This window comes from Coenobita brevimanus, chromosome 103, assembly GCF_032717465.1.
Source record: "Coenobita brevimanus isolate Jiangsu-jjx chromosome 103, ASM3271746v2, whole genome shotgun sequence".
Taxonomy (NCBI): domain Eukaryota; kingdom Metazoa; phylum Arthropoda; class Malacostraca; order Decapoda; family Coenobitidae; genus Coenobita; species Coenobita brevimanus.
Genome location: NC_137056.1, coordinates 43332297 through 43352735, shown reverse-complemented (window position 1 = coordinate 43352735; position 20439 = coordinate 43332297). Strand labels below are relative to the sequence as shown.

Below are 20439 nucleotides of genomic sequence, written 5' to 3'. Positions count from 1 at the left end.
AGAAAGAAGCAAAAACGCTCAAAGCCTGTTTATGAGTGGAAGAAATGTGAATTTCAGATTTGTGATGAAGGTGATGCCCTAAGCTTACATGAAGTACATAAACCATCTATTGTAGAAAAATGGGCAGATGAAGGATTTACACCTGTGGACATATTCAGATACTTTTGGGACAAAGAATTGATTGAGGTGATCAAGACAGAGACAAACCGTTATCATCAAGTTAAATTTGGGAAAGATTTATGTGTTACCGAAGAAGAACTGCATCAGGTACTTGGCATCTTTCTTCTCTCAGGATATAACCCAGTTCCAAACCGACGGCTGTATTGGACGAAGCAGGCGGACACCCGAAATCTGGCTGTAACTCAGTGTGGAATGACAATAAACCGATTTGAGGAGATTGTGCGAAGCCTGCACTTTGTGGACAACTCAAAGAAGCCTTCGGATGATAAGATCTTTAAGATTCGTCCTCTTTTTGAACATTTCAACAAGCTCTTCATGGATGTCGCTTAACCACTTCCTATGACATGGGCTATTGATGAAGCCATGGAACCATATTATGGGCTACATAGATTCAAACAATTCATTAGAGGAAAGCCCGTGAGATTTGGCTACAAGTTTTGGTGTCTATGCTCCCATGAAGGACTGTTAATGAATTTCCGCTTGTATGAAGGAAAAGACTCTGGGTTTGAGGAAGGAATGCCTGTGGGTGAATCTGTAGTCCATGCATTGGCCAAAGGAACAGTACCTAAGGGTAGCAGTGGATATGTTGACAACTTTTTTACAACACTGCCTCTTCTCCAGTCTTTCCAGGAAGCTAATATTAGTCTGACAGGTACAATTCGTAAGGACAGAGTCAAGGATGTCCCAGTGTCAGACATTAAGAAAAAAGAGAGAGGGGAGGCAGAGTTGTTTCAGGAAAAAGAAAAGAAGATTGCTATTTGTGCATGGAATGACAAGAGTGATGTTAGGGTGGCAACAAACAGAAGTGACAGTGCATCTCTCTCAATGGGCAAATGCAAACGGTGGTCAAAAAAGAAGAAAGAAGTGGTAGTAATCCCTCAGCCAAACATTGTGAAGCTTTATAACAAAGGAATGGGAGGAGTAGATCTGTTTGATCAATTTAGGGGAAAGTATAGGGTGTCATTTAGGAAGCGAGTGTGGTACTTTCCTCTTTTCCGCTTTCTCCTGAATGGCTCAATTGTAAATGGGTGGATTCTCTACAGAAAGATTCACAAGGTGTCACAGCTAGAGTTTCTGAGGGAAATTGTCAATGTTCTGCTAAAACCATCAGAGAAACCTTGTAGACTTGTGCCCCTAACTTCACCCGAGCATGTACGCTACGACAGAACAGATCATTATGTTGTGATGGGAGATACTCAACGGCGTTGTGGTGTGTGTAAGAAGAATGTGAAGCCTAAGTGCTCCAAATGTGATGTGGCACTGCACATCCAGTGCTTTGTGGAATATCACACAAAGAAATAGGAATGTGTATTTTTCAGTCAACTGATGTAAAAGCCTATGTCAAAGCTCTTAGTATTGCCTGCAAATAATATACAGTCATAATTTCTCAGTTTAACAAATTTATGCTTCAAAATATATAGGAGTAAGCTTTCCTGGAATTCTTTTTTAACTACTATGAATCTTATTATAGACTTCTACTTTATATTTGTGTGGCAGATTCTTGTAATAATTTCATTAGCTATATATACATTTTTTCTGTTAAAATTACTCTCTTTACAACAAATATTTATTAAATGAGATGGTTCAACACATAATTCTTTCATTTAATCCAGATCCATCAATACATTTTATCATATCAATTCACAGTGATGAAAATTGAGAGTCACACAAAGGAGGACTGCTCCATAGAGCCCATTTAAATGGGTGTGCCATATTTCCTTATTGGAGGAACAAAATTGAAAAAAACATGCATAATTCTCAGTTTTAGATCAAAATTGTTAAGTTCTATAAGAACAAACCAATTTGGATGATAAAGAAGAGTAGTCCGTGCTAAAGGGTTCTGACGCTAGCCACATCACGGCACATCTATCAGTCATCTGGGTACACATGCTTGAGTGAATATGTGTTTAGTACACTTGGCTAATTTTTTTTTTTTATCTCTTCTGTCATCTGAAATTGGTGATCTTTCAGGGTGGATTCCAACTTTGGGGGGGGGAAAAAAAAAAAAAAAAAATCTGCAGGAGCCAAATCCGGAGAGTATGGTGGCTAGGAGATGGTAGTTGTCTCCTGTTTTGCCAAAAAGTCATGGATAAGGAGTGGCACATTAGCAGGTGCAGCATTGTTGTGATGCAGCATCCAGGTTTTGTTTGTTCATACTTCAGGCCTTTTCCTTTGCACTGCTTTTCTAAAATGCATCAGAACATCCAAGTAAAAGTCTTTATTTACTGTCTGACCATGTGCTACAAAGTCATGATGAATGATGCCCTTCCAGTCAAAAAAAGATCAGCATCACCTTCACATTTGAGTGCTCTGACTTGTTTTTTTTGGTCACAGTGATGATGTTCTAACCCACTGAGACAGTTACCATTTTGTTTCAACAGCATAGCCATACACCCATGTTTCATCACCTGTCATGACATTTTTCAGAAACTTTTCATCCGCAGTTGAACAATCAAACAGCTCCTGACTGTGATAAGGTTCTTATTTTGCTCATCTGTCAGCAGATGCGGCACAGATTTTGTGGCAACATATTGCATCTTCAGCTTTTCTGTTAAAATCGTGTGGCACGAACTTTCACAGGTGCCTTTTCCTTTGGAAACTTCACAATCAGTCGGACAACGATATTTGTGGATCAGAGCATGCACTTCTCAGCATGATTGTTGTCCCTTGATGTGGAAGGCCATCCAGATTTGGGATCGTCTTCGGTGGATGTTCTTGCCAGTTCGAACCACTGAAACCACTTGTGACATTGCTTATGGCCCAGACAGTGCTCCCCATAAGCTTGTTGCAACAACTGAAAAGTCTTCATAATAATTTTTCTCGGTGTGAACCAGAATTTCATGCAAACACATTGCTCTTCAAGATCCTTCATTTTTCATCTATCTATCTATCTATTGCCAGACGCCTCAATCCCGTTTGGGGTGGCCACAAACAAATCGCCTCCAAGTCGCCCTGTCCTCCGCCATTTCACTGCCCTGCTCCCAACTCACACCCCCCTCTCTTATATACCTCTCCACCCCATCCCTCCATCTCATCCTCGGCCTCCCCCTCCCTCTTCCCCCCTCCACCTCACTCACATACACTCTCTTCGTCAGTCTTTCACCCTCCATCCTCTCCACATGGCCAAACCACCTCAGTGTGTTCCTCATAACGCTTCCTATCACATCCACATCCACACCACAACGCTCCTTTATATCCTCATTCGTCAGCCTGTCTCTCCACGTGACTCCACAGGCTCCTCTTAAATAACTCATTTCCACTGCTCTCACTCTTGACTTGTGTCCTTCCAACAATGTCCAAGCTTCACTTCCGTACATTAGAGTTGGTATCACAATACTGTCATGTAGTAACTTTTTCACTTCCATGCTCACTTCCCTGTTTCTTATCACTGCTTTCAAAGAACCAGCAACCTTTCTTCCCTGCTGTACCCTTTCAAGCACTTCACCCTCCAAACCTCCATCCTTACTCATCACACTACCCAGGTACTTAAACGTACTCACATTTTCCAATTCCTCACCATCCAACCTCGCTGTACATTCACTGACTTCACCTCTCTCAAAGACCATCACTTTACTCTTCCCAACATTCACCTTTAGATTCTGTTTCTTACACACTTTCTCAAACTCATCCACCAAGCCTTGCAGCTCCCCTTCGTCTTCACTCAACAACACAGTATCATCTGCAAACAACAGTACAGGGAGTTTCCAAACGCTATCCTCTCTCACCAGGGCCACTCCAACATCCACTACCCTACCTTGTACCTCTTTTATTACCCCATCCATGTACAGATTGAACAACCATGGAGACATGACACATCCCTGTTTCAACCCAACTTTCAAAGAGAAAAATTCACTTAGTTCACCATCCACACGCACTGCAGCCTTCGCACCATCGTACATACTCTTCACAGCATTCAACAACTTCCCATCTACTCCATATATTCTTAACACTTTCCACAATCCTTGTCTATCCACCCTGTCATATGCTTTCTCCAAATCCATGAAAGCCGCATACAACTTCTTTCCCTTCTCTAGAAACTTTTCCACTAAAGATCTAAGAATGAATATCTGATCTACACAACCTCTTCCCTTCCTAAAGCCTCCCTGTTCTTCTCCAACTAATTTCTCTGTTCTTTCTCTAACTCTGTCTATAAGTATCCTACCATACACTTTTCCTATTATACTAAGAAGACAAATGCCCCTATGATTACCACACACTTCTTTTTCCCCTTTTCCTTTGTACAAGGGAATAATTATACCTGACTTCCAATCCTCCGGGACTCTACCTTCCTCCCAGGCCAGTCTGCACATCTTCCACATCCATTCTACTACTATCTCAGCTTGCAATAAATTGTCAAGTGCACTAAACATGTGTTCACTCAAACACGTGTACCTTGGTGACTAAATGACATGGCGTGATGTAACTAGTGTTAGACTGAAGCTTAAAGTTGCCACTTCTGAGCGCTTCCGTCGCAACACTGTGCCAACTAGTTGGTGCGCTATTTAAAAAGTTTGGTTTCTTTTTGGACAGACCTCATACAGTATTCCACACAGAGGTTCACGCTCACCTGTCGGACAGAGTCAGTCTGACCACTTCAGTTAAAAAAAAAAAGTGCCAAACCTTGGACATAAACTCTTCCGCACAAAATTCATCCAGTTAGGTTGATCTCTTGTCATTTCCATAGCATTATTAGCCTTCATACCTCTCTTTATCAGGCACTCATTTACTGTATCTGTCCACCTTTATTGTGGCCTACCACAGCTCCTTACCCCTTCAAACTTGCTCTGATGTACCATTTCAACTCTCTGTTCACACCCATCCTCTTTACATGCCCTTTCCATCTAAGTGCACTCTCCAGCTTTGGTGCAGAGAGACTTCCTTACTGTGCATCTGTCGTGAATCATTTTATTCCTTATCCCATCCACTTTCCACACACATGCCTCAACAGTCCTGTCTCCAGCACTTTTATGCTTGACATTCCTTTTTCACGTCACACCATGATCTCACCCTTATGTTACATTAAGCACTAAAATTCCTTCATGCAAGCCTCATGCAACCACTACATTTGGACCTCTGCTTTTTATCAAGGCTTTCATATCTCTTACCATTTTCCTGTGCTGTGCCACCGTGCATTCCACTTCTTTTGCTTATTTACCTCTTTGCTGTTTGATACTGGAACTGTAACAATTTCATTTATCTCATTTCACCATAAAGTCTCAGTGGGAGTTGTCTTCTCTCTCAAAAGTCATCACTTTACTCTTAACACATTCATCTTCAAGGCACAATGGTTGCGGACATCTGTAAAGTTCTGCCAAGTCTACCAACCTCTTGTAGTATTTGCAAGCAACACTGCATCATCTGCATGGATCTTATTTGAGATATGGTATTCTGTCTTTCACCACTCATTTCCAGTTCCATTAATTTCTCTGTTACTCATGTTTTTTTTTACTTCTCACAGAACCCCATCCATATATGTCTACCTTTTTACTGACAGGAGTTATGTTCCTAAGATGCCATCAATAAGCAAATCCTGTCAGTATCAGTTTTCAACTGACCATTATATAATTCTTATGCAACCACTCATGTATTATGTTAATGTGATTTTTATTTATTAAAAAAGCATTTCTTTTATACATACTGTTCCACCATGGGCCTGTCTCATTTGCATTAAATAGTTGTTCTGCAGTGGTCACTAAGGATATTGTTACTCTGGAAAGACGTGTGGAAATGTAGAAGTGAAAGCAGAAAGAAATGTGATGGTGTGAAGGATGTAGATGGTCGATTATTAACCCATGGTGATGAAGTAAGGACCAGACGGAAAGAATATTTTGAAAGCCTGATGAATGGGAATAGACAGAGCAGAGCAGCTGTAAACATGCTTGGTTTTGGGGGTATGCTGAATGGGAATAGACAGAGCAGAGCAGCTGTAAACATGATTGGTTTGGGGGGAATGCAGAGAAGGAATGCTTTACCAGGAGACGTGACACTCGCACAGGTGAAGAGCACTGTGAGGCGGCTGAAAAATGGGAAAGCAGCTGGTGTTGATGAGGTGTATGCTGAGATGATTAAGTGTAGTTGAGAGAGCAGAATGAAGTGCTTGTTGGAGATATGTAAGAAGGCATGGATGAGTGGAACTGTGCCAGCAGAGTGGAAAAAAGCTGTAAGTGAACCCCTGTACAAAAATAAAGGTGAGTGAAATGAGAGCAAGAATTATTGTGGTAGTGGAAAAAAAAACATAAGTGAACCCCTGTACAAAAATAAAGGTGAGCGAAGTGAGTGCAAGAATTATCGTGGCATAAGTTTAGTGAGTGTGGTAGGGAAGGTATATGGAAGAATTATTATAGAGATATTAAAAGAGATATCAGAAGTCCTAGTAGGTGATGAACAGGGTGGCTTTAAGAGTGGCAGAGGATGTGTGGATCAGATATTTGCAGGGGGACAGATAGCAGACAAGGCTTGTGAGAAGGACCATATGGTGTTTATTGCATTCATGGATCTGGAAAAAGCATATCACAAAGTGGACAGAGAAGTATTGTGGAAAGTTTTGCACATGTATAGTGTAGATGGTAAGCTGCTAGGTTCCGTCAAAAGTTTTTATGACAGTAGTGATGCATGTGTAAGGGTTAATGGGCATCTAAGTGAATGGTTCACGATCTGTGTGGGCATGCGACAAGGTTGTGTGATGTTCCCATGGTTGTTCAATATATATATGGATGGGGTGATGAGAGAAGTAAAAACATGAGTATTGGAGATGGGGATGGTATTGGTAATGAATGGTAATGGATGGAATATCTCAAATTTGTTGTATGCTGATGATGCGGTACTACATACTTGCAAATACAGGACAAGAACTTGGTAGGCTAGTGCAGAGTTTTGCTGGTGTCTGTGAGCGTCGTGCCTTGAGAGTAAATGTAGAGAAGAGTAAAGTGATGGTTACTGAGAGAGAAGGTGACTCCTATTGTGATGTCACAGTGAATGGAGAGACTGGAATTGGTGAGAGAGTTCAAATACTTGGGTACAGTGATAGAAAAGAGAGGAAAATGTGCAAAAGAAGTTGAAAGTAGAGTGACACAAGGAAGAAAAGTAGCTGGTACAATGAAGGCCTTGATAAGAAACAGAGGCTTGAGTGTTGCAGCTGCACGAGGCTTACATGAGAGAGTGTTAGTGCCAACTTTAACATATGGGTGTGAGACTATGGTGTGACATGAAAATGAAAATTCAGGAGTAAGAGCAGTGGAAATGGGACTGCTGAGGAATGTATGTGGAGTACAGAGGGTGGATAGGATATGAAATAACGTGATTTGTGAAAGGTGCGGAGTGAAGAAGTTGGTGGACACCAGAATCGAAGAGAGTGTCCTGAGATGGTATTGTCATGTGGAACGAATGGATAACAACAGAGTGCTGAAAAAGATATACCTGAGTGAATTTGAAGGAGGGAGGAGGCGAGGTAGGCCAAGGAGAAGGTGGAGAGATGTGGTGGATGAGTGTGTGAGGAAGAGAGGTTTGGAAGTCGGTGAGGCTAGGGAACTGACAAGAGATCGAGCTGGCTGGATGAATATTGTGAGGAGAAGTGCGTGATCAGGGATTTTGGCACCCCTTGTGAGCATGGCAGCGTCCAGATTGACTCAGTCAGATACGTTTGTGTGAAGCTGCAGAATGTGGTGAATGTTTTTGGTGTATCTGGTAGAGCCAGGATTCCGGGGGCTTGAATGATGAGTGAATGGAAGCGTGGCCTATTGGATTAGGCAGGTTTGTGCTGTCTGGACATTGCTACTCCTTACCCTGCCCTAGTGTGGGAAAGGAGGTCCGGATGATGATGATGATGATTATATATATATATACATATATATATATATATATATATATATATATATACAGTATATATATATATATATATATATCATATATATATATATATACAGTAATCCCTCCACTATTCAATGTAATAGAGCCAAAGGCATGTCTGGAAAGTGGTCCCGTCCAGAAAGTGGGCCCCTGCCTGCTGGACTGGTACTTATGGACCGTAATCCAGCCTAACTTTGAAAGCCACCTAAATAACTCGCTACCGGACATGCAGAGCACCTATTTAAACCTATTTAAGACCCTATTCACACCAATAATGGACATAAAGCATGAAATAAATGAAAAGTAACTAGAGAATGAGGAATTAGAAGTGAGTATGGAAAATACTTAGCAGTGTACAGGGTACGTACAGCATGTCTGTGGCTGCCTCCTCTAAGGCTCTGGTAGTGGTGAAAATGCTCTTGAAGCATGTACAGTATTCCAGTGTTGTGCTACACTTAATTCTTTGCATTGTGAGTTATAATTGTTTAACACTGCACATTCTGTTCTTAATTGCACCACGCCAGTTTCAGCCACCAGTTTCAGCCGCCACTTTGCACTCCACACTTATTCCTTTGCACTCTAAATTCTAATTTTTTAAACACTGCACAACACTGTAAATTCCCATGTGGTCTAGTGGTGAGGTATTGCAGTTTATTCACTGTTTATTCACAAAAGCGAGCATATGTGGCATCCATTGCGATGAACATCTACCCTCGACCGTGGTTAGGCGGTAACTGGGGACAGGGTTGCCAGATCTGAGCTTGGCCACATTACCAAACTCCTCTGTTTTCAATACCAAATTCTTATAGGAAGCATTTATTCTTCACTAATTATATGTAGAAATGGAAATAATCACACTCGTTATAATCAGCAGCATGTTTATTTTTTGCACTATGTATCTTAGCAGATTAATCAGAGAGAGCAAACAGTCCGCCATCTCCATTCTCCTTATCTTCATACATGTAAAAAATCTGTTTGGTAATGGATCATGCTGATTCACTGCCAAACAAACTTTTCAATACCAAATTGGCCCACATTTGGTAATGAAAAATACCAAATGGCAACCCTGACTGGGGAGGGGGGAGGAAGGAAGGAAGGGGTAATATAAAGGGGCCATGCATAAAATAACAGCTGTTCGGTGCTGTGTGGTGCCACGCGCCAATTTGAAATTACAGGTGGGAAAAAATTAGGATTTGGCGGGGATTTTTTTCTTTTTTTGGCCATTTTTGGGTTCCGAAGGTCCAGGCCTACAATGTCTGGTAAGTGGGGAGTCTGGAAAGTGGGCGTCCAGATAGTACAGGGATTCTATCTATCTATCTATCTATTGCCAGATGCCTCAATCCCGTTTGGGGTGGCCACAAACAAATCGCCTCCAAGTCGCCCTGTCCTCCGCCATTTCACTGCCCTGCTCCCAACTCACACTCCCCTCTCTCATATACCTCTCCACCCAATCCCTCCATCTCATCCTTGGCCTCCCCTTCCCTCTTCCCCCCTCCACCTCACTCACATACACTCTCTTCGTCAGTCTCTTACCCTCCATCCTCTCCACATGGCCAAACCACCTCAGTGTGTTCCTCATAACGCTTCCTATCACATCCACATCCACACCACAACGCTCCTTTATATCCTCATTCGTCAGCCTGTCTCTCCATGTGACTCCACAAGCTCTTCTTAAATAACTCATTTCCACTGATCTCACTCTTGACTTGTGTCCTTCCAACAACGTCCAAGCTTCACATCCATACGTTAGAGTTGGTATCACAGTACTGTCATGTAGTAACTTTTTCACTTCCATGCTCACTTCCCTGTTTCTTATCACTGCTTTCAAAGAACCAGCAACCTTTCTTCCCTGCTGTACCCTTTCAAGCACTTCACCCTCCAAACCTCCATCCTTACTCATCACACTCCCCAAGTACTTAAACGTACTCACATTTTCCAATTCCTCACCATCCAACCTCGCTGTAAATTCACTGACCACCTCTCTCAAAGACCATCACTTTACTCTTCCCTACATTCACCTTTAGATTCCGTTTCGTACACACTCTCCCAAACTCATCCACCAAGCCTTGCAGCTCCCCTTCGTCTTCACTCAACAACATAGTATCATCTGCAAACAACAGTACAGGGAGTTTCCAAACACTATCCTCTCTCACCAGGGCCACTCCAACATCCACTACCTTACCTTTTACCTCTTTTATTACCCCATCCATGTACAGATTGAACAACCATGGAGACATGACACATCCCTGTTTCAACCCAACTTTCAAAGAGAAAAATTCACTTAGTTCACCATCCACACACACTGCAGCCTTCACACCATCGTACATACTCTTCACAGCATTCAACAACTTCCCATCTACTCCATATATTCTTAACACTTTCCACAATCCTTGTCTATCCACCCTGTCATATGCTTTCTCCAAATCCATGAAAGCCACATACAACTTCTTTCCCTTTTCTAGAAACTTTTCCACTAAAGATCTAAGAATGAATATCTGATCTACACAACGTCTTCCCTTCCTAAAGCCTCCCTGTTCTTCTCCAACTAATTTCTCTGTTCTTTCTCTAACTCTGTCAATAAGTATCCTACCAAACACTTTTCGTATTATACTAAGAAGACAAATGCCCCTATGATTACCACACACTTCTTTTTCCCCTTTTCCATTGTACAAGGGAATAATTATACCTGACTTCCAATCCTCCGGGACTCTACCTTCCTCCCAGGCCAATCTGCACATCTTCCACATCCATTCTACTACTATCTCTCCCCCATGCTTCAGCATTTCACCACACACTCCATCAATTCCTGGGTCTTTCCCTGATTTAACTTTCTTCATTGCTTCCACAACTTCTATCCTACGGATTTCTTCCTGTCTTCTCACCTCCCTCCTTCTCCCAGCCATTCCCCAGCCACTTATACTCACATTACAGTACTTCCATCCTCTATGTTCAACAATTCCTTGAAGTGTTCTCTCCATCTGCTCACTTTTTCTCCCGTCTCCACTAGTAATCTACCATTTTTATCTTTCACTCCCCTGCTAACTTCACTTCCACCCTGTTTTACTCTTTTCACCTCTTTCCAGAACATTTTCTTACAGTCCCTCCACTTTACACTCAAATTCCTTCCAAATTCCTCATCCACTCTCTTCTTACTCTCTTTTACTAATCTTTTCACCTCTCTCTTTCTATCTACATATAACTCTCTCTTCCACCTCTCAACTTCTTCCACGCCCCTATTTCTCATCCATTCATTGTATGCTTTCTTCTTTTGTGCCACAGCCTGTCTCACCTCTTCAGTCCACCACGCTGTTCCTTGCACCCCCCTCCGTCTTCACTTCCTTCCACACACCACATCACATGCTGCACATATTTCTTCTGTAAATATCCTACACACACCTTCCACGTCTCCCATCTGCTCCAATTCATAATTGCCCAATCGTTCCTTCACTTCTCTCTTATACTTTGCCTTTTTCTCATCCTCTTGTAACCTTTCCACTCTCCTTGCAACTACTCCTTCCTCTCGTCTTTCCCTTCTTCTATTCCTCCATCTTACTTGCATCCTAATTCTGGCCACCACCAAGTAGTGGTCAGAAAGTCCATCCCCCAACCTCTATAAGCTCTTGCATCCATTACACATCTTCGCATCCTTTCATCCACACACTCATAATCAATCATTGCCTTCCTTTCATTCAGTTCACCACCCACCCTTCTCATCACTCGCCATGTATACCTGTGGATCATTTTATGCCTGAAGAGGGTATTGGATATCACCAACCCCCTCCTGGCACAAATGTCCACTAATACACTCCCATTCTCATTTATCTCAGCAGGCACACCCCACTCACCAACTATTCCACCCACCTTCACATTCCCATTTTTATCATTCATATCACCGATCAAAAACACTCTCTCATTCCTTCCAAACTTTTCCATGCACACTTCTACATTTGTCCAGAACTCTTCTCTCACTCTTCTAGCACGATCTTGCATTGGCGCATACACACACACAATCGCCCACAGGGATTACTGTATTATAATTGATAGACTGACTGTCTGGCAGGTGCATGTGAAAGCTCAAATATAATGAAAAATACCAACAAAATATGTGTAAATGTTCAAGTCTCTAAGGTGGAACCAGAATTTCAGGTGATAGATTTCCCACTTTCTTACTTTCTCTTTCCTTACTTTTTGATCCCACCATATCTCAATCTATACTGTAGGTGGGAAAGTAAAATGATGATGTGTGAATCCGTTTTTTTTTTTTTTTTTTTTTTTAAGGCATGGAGCAAGCTTTTGCTTACTTAATGTACATAGAAAACACTTTTTAGAGTCTTCCATGCTGCATAATGCAGAATAGTCTGGTTTGTGGGGGAGGGGGGAAAGATTCTGAGACCATAAAATCCTTTTTTTTTTTTTTTTTTTTTTTTTTTTCCACCCCCATGGTGTTGTATCAGCATTTTATAACATATACAACCTTATTTCTAGGAAGCAAAAGATGGAACATGGCTTGCCTTTGTGGAACTTGGATGCCGAGGTGAAATTCTTGGTTGAACGTGGTCGAGTGAGAACACGACGAGAACGACACCACAGCTACACTGTCCACCACCACGCATCATCACACACCAGAGTTCTAGATAGATTTCAGGTTTGTTTATTTAACTGTACAGTATAGTTCTTGGTTCTGTAATGGGACTTTAGGTGTAGAGCTTAAAACTGAATTGTATTATATAGGGCTCGATAAAAAATCCAACTGCAAGCACATTTATGATGTGGGTTGCATCCAAGTGATATCAACCACTAACATTTTTTCACAGGTTGCGTCCAACCATACTTATAGGTTGCGGTATTTTTTCGCCACGATTTTCAGTTGTGTCATTCAACTTTCTCCCCTGCCCTAATTTATAACTGTATTGTTATGAAATTGCTACATGTTATAAATGAATAAATGATCTTCCTAATGAACAAACAAACAAAATCATTTGCTCATTTATCCAATGCTGATGTCTATCTATCTATCTATTGCCAGATGCCATAATCCCATAAGGGGTGGCCATTTGACTTTGAGTTATTTGTTTTACGGGGAGGGGCACTAACCCTCCACCAACTCACTTGTTGACACGTAGGGAGCACGTATGGTTTGGTTATATGGTTACCAACCAGCATTGTAAATGGTTTCTTGGCTTACAAGAGACCATTTGGCTTTTCACTCAATGTTAAGCCACCAGTAAAGGAAAAAAAAATAATAAGAAGTGACAGGAAAGATGGGAGAAATAGGAAGAGAGGAGGGCAGGCACAGAAAAAGAATGATAAAGGCTAAGGAAGAAGTAGGCAGCACTACATCAAGTGAGTGGATGATGGTTGCCACCACCTACCACTAAAACATTTCGTCAGTGCTTGATGAGAGAAAGTTGTAGGGCATTCAACAAGCACTGATGAAATGTTTATATGAGGCACTGAGTTCATTGCCGGGCTAAGTGCCAAAACTACAAAGTGTCAGAAAATGCTTTTAAAGTCTGGCGATTTTAAAACTTTGATATCTCTGTAACCACTTGTGTTATTTTGATTTTTTTTTTTTAATATAGCTTATGGTATTTCCTTTATTGCAATAACCCCTATTTTGCGCTATCTGTCATTAATCATGATGATATCGTGTGAAGAAGTAAAATTTTGCCCCCCACTGCTGGACCGATCGGCTAAGAAAATATTTTTATCCTACAACATAAGAGGTCAATAACATATTAGCAACAGTGCCCTCAGCTGGACCTCTCACATCAGATCACTTGCTAAAACTGCCTCAAAGAAACTTGGATTATCGTACAGAGTCCGTAACTTCTTCGCTGATGAGCGGTTAGCTATAATTTATAAGAATCATGTGCGCTCTCGGCTTGAATATTGGTCACCCTTGTGGAATGGATGTGGAGAGGTTGCATTAAAACAACTAGACAAAATTCAGAACAAAGCTGTTAGAATTATTAACAACCCTGCCATTACAAATAAACTGCCTCCCCTGCAAGTAAGAAGGAATGTTGCCTCCCTTGCATTATTTTACAGATATTTTTTTGGCAAATGCTCAGACAAAGTTGCGTCCATGGTGCCACCTCTCCATGCCTTCCCTCGTGCTACATGGGCATCTGGTAGCGCTTATGACTGGAATGTCACTCAGCCATATTGCAGAACTTCTGCCTATCAGAATTCTTTCATTCCCTGAACTACATCTCTCTGGAACTTGCTTCCCCTGAGTTGTTTCCCTCCAAATTTCAACCCACAGCTGTTCAAGTCTAACTGTTACAGATATTTTATGAACAGAGGACACCAGTAATCTGGTGTATGGATTATTTTTTTTATTCATTTGTTTTTCCTTCGTTCTGTTATTAAAAGAAAAAAAGAAAAAAAATTATAAGGCTTGGTAGGCATGGCTAGACTATGATGTTTGGTTGAGTAGTTGTATTAAATGCACTTTCAACTTACAAAAAATTTGACCTACGATCAGTTTCTCGAAACGTAACCTGATTATAAGTAGGGAACCGCTGGACTGTATAATCGTATTTATCAAGTCAGTGACCAGCCCCATTCATATATTGTATCTCCTGAGTCGTTCAACATTTCAGCAGTCAGTCCAGACATATCTGCTGCCTTCCCCACCTGCATCCTGCCTATTGTACTGATCACAGTAGCAGCATCAATCAAAGGCAAAGGGCCAAACACTGGATCTGCTTGCTCCAAACCTTCCCTGTTTCAGTCAAACTCCTCAGTCAACAACCGATTGTAATGCTCTCTCCAGGCATCATATCCCTATGGTTCGCCATTACCTTTCCTTCATCATTCTTCACACATTGCTCAACTGTGATATCCATGTTTTCCTTCTTCATGTGATTTGCCACCTTAAATACTGTATCATATTCTCCCTTTCCATACAAGTTTGTTAACACCCTCTTTCCATACCCGGAAAAGCTTTCTTTTCTCCTTAACTACAGCTTCTATGCCCTTATCCCACTACCAAGTTACTTTAAGTCTAGGTGGGCCTCTTGTCCTCCTACGCACTGAATCAGTAACTCTCAGGCTGTTGTTCTTGAGAGTTCTGTACTGTTCATTAACACTTCTGTAAGTGGCCCCCTTTTCAGCCACCACTAAACTCATCTTGCTATAGAAGGCATGCCCTACTGCTTGTTTTATCAACTTCCATATTTTCCTCCTAGATTCTTAGGTCGTCTTTTTCATCACCTGCTCCTTAAGCACCATGTCACATATCAATAACTTGTGTTGCTGGACATACTCCTCACTCCTTATAACTTTTACATCTCTCACTAACATCCTATCAGCCCTCCTGACCAGAAAATAGTCTATCTGGCTGCAATATCCTCCAGACTCATATGTAATCAACCTACTCTCTCTTTTCCTAAAATGTGTGTTACACATAATCATGTTCATTGCCTCCCCAAACTCAAGTATCCTTTCCTCTTCCTCATTTCTTGTACTATATGCATATCCACCATGTACTCCTTCATATCCTTGAGCTGCATCATCTACATGACCATTCAAGTCCCTCGTGAAACTACAATCTCATCATCCCCCATACCACTTACTACATGTATTATGTCATCCCAGAATCTATCCTTCTCTGCCTCATCCAAGCCTGCCTGTGGAGCATACGCTGATATAAATGAAAATATTATCCCACTGAACAAAATTTTCACTACTGTTATCCCTTCACTTACTCTCAATACATTCATGACGTATTCCTTCCATTTCTCCTTAACCAGTACACCCACACCACCATATCCATCTGCCAGACCCTGCCAAAATATCTTGTAACAACAATCCCTCCTGGCAGTTATTCTGGCTGATCCTCCCATATATCTGACTTCTTGCACACATCCAACATCCACCCACCTCCTACTCAGCGCCTCAACTACTTTCCCCCGCGCAATTGCTGAAACTTCCCACATTCCATGATACCACTCTGATCTCCTTGGGTGATTTAGTTTCCTCAGGCTTGCTTTGATTCCCCTTCTTAATTGTCATAATTGATAAAATTAACAGGGAGAGAGATACCACAGGCCCCACCCACCTGCAAAGTCCCAAGTCCAGGCATGGGATCTGGGACCCTTAGCCCACCAGCCATGACCAGTGGCTGTGGCAGTGGCCTTTGGGCACCCTACCAAGACAGCTACAGGGACACCCTCCAAGTGCGCCTTGGCACTGTAACTTCTTCGCCATTATACACTCACTGATAGGGAAGCCTCCTGGGTCGCAACTCCCAGGTCCCGGCCCCTCTCTATTGGGCCAAAGTGGCAGCCCGGGAACTGCAGTGCCCTGTATCCTTTAGTACAGGTTCAAGTCCTATCTCATCCCGGCCCCAAAATCTATGCTGTCAGAGCCCTCATCACGTCTCCCTTCAACAGGTCCGCCATTGGGTAGCAGGGGCAAAGTTTTCTGGCCATATGCCATTTCTGGCATCAACCCCTGAGATGTAGTAGGGTACATTGTGTGATATGTAAAGCGCATGTAGGGTAGTACAGTAGATAGTTAGAGGAAGTGTGTGGGAGAATATGCTCGTCCACTCTCCATGTTAGTGTCGCACTGAAAAGGTCAGCATAAGGGGATGGTCAGATATACTGGTAGCTAGTGAAACGAGAGCTCCAGCTCTCCCTGTCACCAGCATTCCCATTCCACTTGGGATTACCACACTGATTGGATGATGCCACAGCCTACTCCCTTCAGTATACTTCAGTATAACTAAAAAAAGTTCATTGGGCTCAGAGGCATTCTGTAAATCCAAAATATGTTATACAGTAAAAGTCCTCTCATTTGGCGTCTTCGGGACCAAGCAGGTGCCGAAAAAGCAGAAATTGCCGGATGGCCAGGAAAACCTGCTGAAAAGTTTCTGGCAATCATGATTGGTCACCCCAGTGCAATCACAGTGTCTAGCTAGTATTATTAGTCAACCTTAAGCACTAAATTGGCCTTCTGTTTCGTAAGATCGTATATAGTGGAAGAGCTCACACCATAATCTTCCATTATCCTCTTTCTAGGAACACCTGCCTCCAATTTTTTCAATAACTCAGTCCTCTTGGTGATAGTCAGCACCTTGTGGGTGCATTTTTTCACAACACCAGTAGGCTTTCCACTGGTAGGCTTTCCACTAGTAGAGGCCATAGTGCAACACAAGAATGAGAGAATGATCTTAAAATGGAACAACAAAGTTTCCAAACTTTCTAAATGTCCTCCTCACAAAGCCACTCACGAGTGATGATGGCTGACAGCACATTCAGTGTTGGCAAGCAGAAATCTTCAAAGCACTAAACTTAACTTTAAAACTTGCTAAGCTATAGATGAACTGTTCAAACTTTTGCGCTAAATTGGACTTCAAAACATGCCAGATATGGAAGAAAATCTTTCATTGGCACTAATTATGATGAAAAGCACTGAATTATTATGAAAAGCATTAGATCTAGTGCCAAATTGGCCAATCGGCTCAGCATATGTACCGGAAGAGCAGAGAACTTTTGTAATGGGATTATTTATGAAAATCGCCAAAAGACTGGAAATATCGTAAGACCAGATACCGAATGAGAGGACTTTTACTGTACAGTATTGGAGTTTGATAAAGTGAGAGTCAACTGTACAGTGTAGTGTTATACACGAAACTGGGTTCATATCCACATGATTGTGGAAAAATATAAATTATCATTCTATTGTAATATGTTACCTGAAGCAGTGAAATATATTTATTACAAAATATTTTATCTTCTCAGGTGTGCAGCAGTGATGTAGCCTACAAAAGACAGGATGAGAATTCCTCCTTCCTTATGAGACTTGGTGGCCAAGTGGAAGATAATATAACTTTCCTCTACAGTCCCTATACTCTCAGGTACTGTACATTGTTCCATCACAGGCAGGTATTAGAGAAAGAGAGAGTGAGAGAGAGAGAGAGAGAGAGAGAGAGAGAGAGAGAGAGAGAGAGAGAAAGGGACAGACAGTCAGACAGACAGACAGAGAATATTGCAGTATATTAGAACACTGTTGGTATAGTGGTAGATTAAAGTTAATAGTGCTCTGAATACAGTAAGCTTTGTACCAGAATGCAAGAAGATACTTTTATGGTCTTAAACTCATTCTGCATTATGCACTCCAACTGTAAGCTTACATTTTCTGTCTCCTCAAATATTTGTCATGTCAGATGCCACTTGAGTATTTAAGTCCAGTTAACTCATTCAGTCTGGTGATGGATTGTTTGGATTAACGCTGTCCAGATATTTAATCTTCTTTTGAGAGATCACTTATTATGATGGAGTTAATGAAGGTTGTAACTAAATTCACCAATTCAAGAAGTCTTCCCTATGCTTGATAGATTTGAAGTTGGCAAGAAGAAAATTAAAAGTATGTCATGGTACTGAAGACGTTATTACCAGACAGTATGGTTCAGCTGAGAGAGAGCCATGCCTAACAGAGGGCCATAAAGTCGTATCACCGAGGAAAACCTCCCCTGCCCAACAAAGAGGTAATAAGTCCCTGACTTTAAGTATTAATAAGAATGAAATTGTTTAGTCCCCAGATATTGCCTTGTTTTTATGTTCAACCAGATGTGTAGTTGAAAGAAGCTTTTCTCATATACTGTACATTTTTTCATATACAGTATGAGGTCACAGAGTGTGGCCTCAGGATTAAGAGACTGAAGAGAAAGGGTGCAAGAGATCAAGCAGTGTGGAGAGCCACTGTTAGGTGGCCAAGGCTGATGCAGGCAGGCATGTTGGAGCCTTTATAAAGAAAGTAAATGAAGCAGATTAAAGAAGAAACCAAAAGCTGAAGGTCTGCATTATTATCCCTTCCAGAGAATGCTAAACCAGAGTGCCACAATCATGACCTCTTCAGTTTGAGGTGCATGGATACGTTGCATTTAAAAAAAGTTGGAGGTTGTGGGCATGGAGGAAATACATGAGGGAGGATTGCTTCAGAGTTTTCCTAATGTATACATACAAAGCTGAGAATGCTGTTTAACTCCTGAATTAGAGAGTTGGGCTGAAAAGGGGTGAGAGGATGTGCTCAGTTGGGTGCTGTGTTCACACTTAAATGGAGGCATGCCAGCTGAGAGATGAGAACAGAGACCTTACTAATGGTGATAGCACTGGGAGAGTAATGGAACATTGCAGTTTAAATAAAGAGAGAGGGAGACAGAAGGAAGTTTTTGAGGGAGACAGAAGGAAGTTTTTGAAAGTAATAGAGTTGGTGATATTTAAAACTGAGTAAGAGAAGGAGTGTCAGTGGTACGAAAAAGTTTTGACCTAATGCTATTAAAAAGAGATTTATGTGGCAGGCACCCTTGCACATGGGTGCTGTACTTCACATCACTGGCAGATTCAGGAGCAGGGTCCAAAGAATTTGGACCCCATTTTTCATGTGTGGCAATCACACAGAATTATGTGATGAACGTGCATAGAAGTACAATGCTCCCTCCCTTTTTATGGGGGTTACATCACAGAGATTCCCTCAAATACTGAATTTCAGCGAATATTGTTTGTGCCCCCCGAAGGGGCCCTGCAGTAGCAATAAACCTATGTGGGTACCTTATCACCCTTTGCATTACCCCAGAATATCATCAGACATTGGACCATGCACTGTACTGTATATAATTTTATAATTAAAGCCAGTAATACTGTAATTTCCGTATAATACTGGCTATTAACCTCAAAATATTTATCTTGCCTCTTTCTTCATGCTCTGTATGCTTTTGATGTGGTGCTATAATACTATGCTCCTTGTGTGTGCATACATGACCCAGAATGCTTAGTTTATTGTTTATCCATCCATCATCTAATCCTGCGTTGCCCCATGAGAAGCGTAGGAGCCTTGGGCTAGGCAAGTTGGTCCTGATATTTAAGATGAGAGTGACCAGCCTCACTCATCCCTGAGTGGCATTACGTGAGCAGTAAAACCCAACCATCCCTTGGATATGAACCTTCACCGGCTCAGTGTGATTGGAGCGCCGTAATTACCCACTAAACCACCAGGTGCCAAAATTTGGTTGTATGGTTACCACCCAGCATAGTAAATGGTTTCTTGGTGTACAGGAAACCATTTGGCTTGTCACTCAGTGTAGAGTCACCCACAGGCAGAACGAAGAGGAAAGAATGAAAGAAAGAAAGACAGAAGAGGGAGTATAAAGTCACCTGTAGGCAGATGGACGAGGAAAGAATGATATATTTATGATGTTGCTCACTTATCTAAGTCTGCATTATTGCAATCTTGTAGGAATATCAAAATCTTAAATAGTAATACAATACACTGGCCCCTCCAGTCATGCAGCCATTGTATCATTGAATTTTTTTGTGAAAATGGAATTTGCCCAAATGGTACCATAGAAATCCCTATTGTAAGGCCAGTTGGTTGGATAAAGTCCAAAAATTATCCCAAAGC

The 20439-nt window shown here is 41.7% G+C and overlaps 1 protein-coding gene across 1 annotated transcript in view; it reads left to right on the top strand.

The window, feature by feature from the left end:
* Positions 1-20439, top strand: part of Atac2 (Ada2a-containing complex component 2) — an 85722-nt gene that overhangs the window by 51159 nt on the left and 14124 nt on the right. The window contains exons 10-11 of the mRNA XM_080284905.1: positions 12511-12670; positions 17781-17896. Of these exons, the coding sequence (XP_080141031.1) occupies positions 12511-12670; positions 17781-17896 (276 nt within the window). The remainder of the gene's footprint in view (positions 1-12510; positions 12671-17780; positions 17897-20439) is intronic.